The sequence below is a fragment of the Eubalaena glacialis genome, chromosome 1 (genome assembly GCF_028564815.1).
Source record: "Eubalaena glacialis isolate mEubGla1 chromosome 1, mEubGla1.1.hap2.+ XY, whole genome shotgun sequence".
Classification (NCBI taxonomy): domain Eukaryota; kingdom Metazoa; phylum Chordata; class Mammalia; order Artiodactyla; family Balaenidae; genus Eubalaena; species Eubalaena glacialis.
The window spans coordinates 49,484,123-49,490,914 of record NC_083716.1 but is presented as its reverse complement, the minus strand read 5'-3'; the positions used below and the strand labels follow the sequence as shown (position 1 = coordinate 49,490,914).

Here is a 6,792-nt window from a genome sequence, read left to right as displayed (position 1 = left end):
CAAGGATTTCTCTGAAAAGAAGAAACTTCTTTCCTACTCTGTATTCCCAGATGCCCACCTGAAGTAGGCTGTGCATTCTCCAAGCTCCCACCTCCATTTCTCAAAATACCCTCCTGAGTGCAGTATCCAAGGCTCCTTTATCCTTCCCTCTAGGAACTCTTCCTGTCCCTCTTCCCCAGCTGGATTCCTAGTCACTCTATCTAGAGAAACTGTCATAACCTGAATGCCAGGTTTATTCACCACTGTGAAGTTTCTGATGTCTGAAAAGGACTGAACTATGTCTGAAGAATTTTCCACATTCAATGCACTCATAAGCCTTCACACCAGTGTGAATCCTGTAATGTTCACTAAGGTGTGCATACTTGCAGAAGGTTTTCTCACACTCACTACACTTATAGAGCTTCTCACCAGTGTGAGTTCTATGATGTTCAATAAGAGACGTGTTGTGAGCAAAGGCTTTCCCACATTCTTGACATTTATAGGGCTTCTCTCCAGTATGAATTCTCATATGCTGAGTGAGGCAGGTATTCTGGTTAAAGCCCTTCCCACATTCATTGCATTTATAGGGTTTTTCTCCGGTGTGACTTCTCTGATGCCGAATAAGACAAATGCTTTGAATGAAAGCTTTACCACATTCACTGCATTTGTAGGGTCTTTCCCCTGTATGAATTCTCTGATGTTTAGTGAGTGGGGTGCTCTGAGCAAAAGTTTTGCCACATTCCTTACACTTATAGGGTTTTTCTCCAGTATGAATTCTCTGGTGTTTAGTAAGGGATGGGCTCTGACAAAACGCTTTCCTACATTCCTTACATTTATAGGGTTTCTCTCCAGTATGAATTCTCTGATGCTGAGAGAGGTTTGACTTTGTATGGAAAGTCCTCACATTCATCACATTTATAGGGTTTTTCCCCGGTGTGAATTCTCTGATGTTGTGTAAGATTTGAGTGTTTGCGAAAAGAAGAGCCACATTCGTTGCATAAATAAGGTTTCTTACCAGTGTGAATTCTCTGGTGTTCAGTGAGATGTGAATGATTGCGGAAGGAATTCCCACAGTCATTACATTTATACGGTTTCTCTCCAGTGTGGATTCTCTGATGCTGAGTAAGAAATGATTGACATCGAAATGTTTTCCCACACTGCTCACATCCATATGGTTTCACTCCGGTATGAATTCTTTGATGTCGAACAAGGAATGAACTACGACTAAAAGTTTTCCCACATTCCTCACATGTGTAGGGTCTCATATGAGTTCTCTGATGCTGGGTAAAGGATGAGCTCTGATTAAAGGTTTCTCCACATTCACTACATTTCCAAGATTTTTTCTGTGTAGAGTGGGTCCGACATTTACTTTGGTCTGAAATCTCATTGGTGTGTATGCTACTTGTCTCCCACTGATGTAGGCTCTCTTCTGTAGAAACCCTGAGATGTGTAACAAGACTTGAGGTCAAAAGCAGGCTTCTCTCAAAATTATATTCTTGTCTAATCATTTCTGGAGGTGCTTCCTTGTGGATGAAAGTTATTCCCCCAAAACCTTCTTGGAAAAGGCATGGTCCAGGAACCTCTCTGGGAGGGTTTTCCTTCATGCTCTCACATACATATTTTTCTTCAAATGTAGAATCCTGGTATTCATCCTCTTGGGATCTCTTTGATGCTATCCCTGGCAAATCAATTTCAGAGCCATCCTGCTCTGGAGCAGGCTTGTTCACCCAACCTGGACAAATCTCTCTTTCAATCTCTCTCTCTTCACCCCCTTGCATATTCAACATCCACAAATCTTCTCTTTGCTTTGATTGTAGAAGACATCAAGGTTGAAAAACTGGAAGCCCATGATGTCCTGGGGCTCCCCGCAGGGCGGCGACCACAGTCCCAGAGGTACACGGAAACCCCACTGCTCCTATTTTTACATTAATTTTGTCACTGTTACTATACAGAAGTTTTAACTTTTTCAATATTGTCAACACTGTAGTTCTTCTTTGTTATACTCTGTCTATTGCTGGCAGCCAGAGGAAGTTATTACTCCTCTGTAGATATGATAAAACTAGAATATATTTTCTACCAGTTTTCCTATGCTTTTTTATTTAATCAAGCTGTATGTAATTTTAGTAGATGATGTGACTTTTGAATCTAAGTCATCTTTTCCACCTATCTTAGTTCGATCTATGAAGTTGGGCTCCCTCCCCCACATTGAGACTGATTGCCATGCGTCCCCCATTATATAGCAGAGTGTTCCTTGGCTCACATTGTGGTCCTCCAGGTCTATTTCTTTTGTACACTTAATAACTCCAACCTTTAGCTTTTTAGTTTTTTTTGTTATGGTGGTGGCTATATGTCCTAATATCTGATAATGCTGGATCTGCCACTTCACTCTTCCTTTTTCTTAGATGTTCCCATCTTATTTTTCTTTCATATAATTTTTAGAATTAGAACCCAAAAGGAAAATGTTTTTAAAAGAATGTATAACCATTTGGAGTTGCATAAGAAGAACACAGAAAGATGACAAAACACATTACTCCCATGGCCCTTGAGCCAAGTCTCTCAGCAGATTCCCTCGAGGGAACTGGGGGCACTTTGAAAACCATGGAAACTCCTTCAACCAATGGAGAACCCAAAAGTGCCAACTGGAACAAGGCATCTGTCCCAGAAAGTGTGACCAGTGCACCAGCGAGACCGCACCCTGTCCTGGCTTATCTTGATGTAGGAGGTTGATTCTCAAATTCTTTCACCAGGCGAAGCCCCCTGTAAGTATGCAAGGACACGTGCACACACATACACACACAGAGCTTTATTCAACATAAACCCCAGAACTGAAGAGGGGTCACGACCACTATTCAAAATGAGTTTCAGAAGTGACAGGCATGATTTTTTTGAAGTTATTTCTTAACAACTGGGCCAGACACTCCACCCCAGGTCACCTTCTCAGGGCCCCACTGGCCTCTTTCCTTATTGTGGAGTATGTGGGTACATTCTTTGGACCAACATCTGAGGGCTTTTCCATGTGATCACAGTCAGAAGGATGTCCAGGCAGAAACCCTCAGGTTCTGCCTTGGGAGACTGTCCCACTTTCTCTGTTCACCTAGAACAATAAGCAGCTTTTACTGGGTCACCCTGCCATTTGGCCAGCAGCCTTCCCTGAACAGAACAGTTCAGTTGCCTTCTTAATCCCACTGGACAGCAGGGGTTGTTTTAGCCTCATAAGAGAGAAATAGTAGGACTCATGACACGTGATGGAAAGACACGTGTGTTACACAAGTCTATGTGGACAGGCACATTCTAGGGGAAATGTAAAAATGCACCAAAAGTAGAATCAGATAGCAGCAGTGTGAATCTGCCCCTGCTAGCTGTATGATCTTGGACAAATTAAATAAACCTTCCAAGCCCCATTTATAAAAGAGGAATAAGAATACTGCTCAAAGTTGAAATGAGGATTAAATTAAATCATTTACAGAAACTACCTATATACTATTACTGTCTTAATATCTAAAAGGACCAAATAAAATAATTTGTTATAGTTTTAAAGGATGCATGACTCCATCCATAAGCAAAGCCCTCTTATACCCTCCAAAACTTCTCCGTACTTCCAGGATGAAAGAGAGAATATATACAACAGAGGCCCTTAACTTTTGGGGATTTGTTCTCCTAGAGAACTTGGAGAATGTTAAGAGCTGCTTTTTCCAAAAGAGGCAGCAAGTCAACATTCTAACTGTGGAGCTCCCCAGGTGCCTTGAAGCACATCTGTGGGCAGCTCCATGGAGCCCAGTCTGAGAACTCACGCCTTGAGCACCCACACGTGTAGGCCCGCCTTCTGTCAGCAGGGAAGGTAAGTGACTGTAACAGGACTCAGCCTAACTACGTCCCAAGCCGTCGTCCATAGCTGAGGGCTATTCCATCTACCCTGGATCCTGACACCTTTGCCATAAACCAGTACTTCTCCTCACCCACCCCACACCCCATGTTAGGGCACCAGTCCTTTGTCTACATGGAGAAAAAAATGACGGCATTGAATGCATTAATAAGGTTGCATCATCTCACTGCAGTAATTTCCTCCTTTATGATTAAAAGTAGCTAACACTTTTTGAGTCGTTACTACATGCCACACAGTGTGCTAAACATGTGAGCTGCGTTGTCATCTAACCCTCCCAGGAACAGCATGAGATGGATTTCGTTATCTCCACTTGGCAGTCAGTTAGCTGAGTCTTAGATGGTTTAAAAGTCACTTGCTGCTTGTCATTTAGCTAGTGAGTGGCGAAGTCTGGCTTGGAGCCCTGCTCTCTGCCGCCTCCCCCCATGGCACTGCAGATCTCCTGGGACATTTCATAAGTACTAACATTTATAGGCCTTAATTACTGCCCTGTGGATCCCCAAAGCTTTGCTTACCTTATCTTCTTTTAGCTCCCCAGCCCTGAGGAGCCCCCTCTGGGAAGATTGCCCTCCACATATAAGCTGCTCCCTGCTTGCTGCACACTTCCGTGAATCTGTAATACATCATTCCCAAAGTTGTCAGAGTGTCTGACTTCCCCATAAATGGCATACAGGGTCTTCAAAGCCTCCATGTCATCTCCTCTACCAACGTGTTGCTTCCTATTTCAGATAAGAACCAGCCCTTTCGTCATATTTGAATTTCAAATATCCACCCACCTTATCAGCTTGCCTGCCACTGTCCTTTAAGAGTCCAGTTCAATCATTTATGATGAAAATGTAGCTGGGGAACAATGAAATGAAAGTGAACGAGTGTGTTTCAATTATACCTAAATCTTCACAGCCAGTGCCTTGGTAAGTTTTGATGCGTCTTGAAAATGTATTTATCTGAAAGTTTCTTGAACACTGAGCATTTTTCAAATATTGGAACTATCTATGTTGTATGCACTTTAACAGAATGCTGGGTGGTTTACCAACTGGTCAAAAGTTTAACCCTCTCTACTTGAAGTCTGACGGTTTTTATTACACTTACTCCTCCCACGTCTTCATCAGTCTGATCTGACTCCAGCCTGGTCACCCAGTCCCAGCTTCTGGCAGCACCTTGTGTCAACAGTTTGACTTTCTTGATCAAGAAAGAGCCCACTGTGTTGAGGCACAGGGGCTGTTGAGAAGGGCCACATTACATGATACCAAGACTCTTTTCTGAAATACATTTAGCCCAAGGGCAGTCAGGAGCAGACAAAGTAGGAATCAGAACTTTACCAGCAACCCACCGAAAGAGAGAGGTCCGAGGAGAGATGGTGGGCCCAGCCACATGCAGGAGGCCGCAGAGGAGAGCACTGAGCAGGGGGTCCATGGAGTGGGAGACCTGGGGTTGAATTCTGACTGTCACTTACTTATCTGTCACTTACTATATGACCCTAGGAAAGTCCTAAATGTGTCATCTGTAAAATGGGAATGACAATAACCCTATCTCATAGGGTCGTTGCCATGGAACATGTATCATGGTAAGTGCCATGATGAGGTATGACCCGAAGAGGGACTGCAAGGGGAACATGGTGATGCGCATAGACCATCACCCAGCCAAAGTGGAGACACTGAGCCCCACTAGAAGAACTCAGCCCAGCCTCATTCCACCCAGACAGAGTGATACCCACCTGAGGGTGCCGTCATCTGGGTCCTCAGCCTCCTCAAGTTCTTCTCACTCGCTGTCACTCTCACGGGACTCTTCTGGAGGCAAAGACTCTGAGAAAGTACCCCAAAGACAGAACTGCGGTAAAGGAATGGTCCCTGAATCTGCCTTCAAACATTCTCCACAGGGTAGCTGATCTTCCTATGTAGATTTGATAGTAGGATATGCTTCATCCTCCAAGGTGAGAGAAGGGGCTTCAGGTAGATGGCACACGCCACCTTCATCATCATCACTGTACAATTCAGGACTAGAAAACAGAAACCCATGTGTCTTCCAGGATTGATCAGAAATTCCTCTCCCCACCTTCCCTTGCTTTCAGGATGCTCATCATGACACATCACAAGCAAGCCAGCCAGGCTTGAAACAGTTCTTGCCAGAGACTGCTCTGGGGTCAGGAGGTGAACAGTGAATACGGCATGGCCCTTGACCTGGAAGAGCCCCTGATTTAATGCGAAGAGCGAGCAGTGAACAAATGTTAGAATCAGGCAGGAAGTGCTATGGTAGAGGCAGCACAGAGCCTTATGGGAGCAGGAGGAGCTCCTCACCGAGTCCAGAAGACAATGGGGGAACTTGCCAGAGGACATGGACCAAAAGCAGAGCTATGACCCAGTTTTAGGACTGACGCTTCCTATGGAAGACAGTCAGACCTGAGGCAAGTTTATTAACTTCTCTAGAACCTCAGTTTTTTCATCTGAAAAATGGGAAGGTTAAGAAACTTCTAGGAGCATTGGGATGCTTACATTAAATAACTCTGATACAGCCACGCATGGCTCCTGGTACGGGGTAAGTTCTCAGGAAATAGAAGATGTCATGATTACTACTATGATTACATTTGCTATTTCGACAGAGGAATTAGATGGAAAGGGCCAAAGCAAGAGGCTGGGAACAATTCAAGCAGGTGACCTTCAAAGCACTTTGCCCAAATATCAGGTCCTTTTCAGAGCACTGAAACAGTGCCTATTTGGAGAGGCAGCCAGCTGGAGTGACATTTACTCCCTGTGTGACATAGGAAGCAGATGAACGGTGAAGCTCATTGGTTGGCAACGAAGACGCAGAAGCAACGGGGAAAGAATAAGCCTTCCAGGGGCTGCCGAAAGTCACCACACACGTTTTTGATTAGAAAGAGCAGTCCATGAAGATGACAGAGCATTGGGCACAGTGCTTCCAACATGCAGACAGGATAC

At 44.4% G+C, this 6,792-nt stretch overlaps 1 protein-coding gene across 1 annotated transcript; it reads right to left on the bottom strand.

Annotated features, from left to right (window-relative positions):
* Positions 1-232: 232 nt before the first annotated feature.
* On the bottom strand, positions 233-1,770 carry LOC133095285 (zinc finger protein 502-like). The gene is given in 2 exon segments (XM_061196433.1): positions 233-881; positions 883-1,770. Coding segments are annotated over 2 exon segments (1,533 nt in total). The 5' UTR covers positions 1,767-1,770.
* Positions 1,771-6,792: the final 5,022 nt, after the last annotated feature.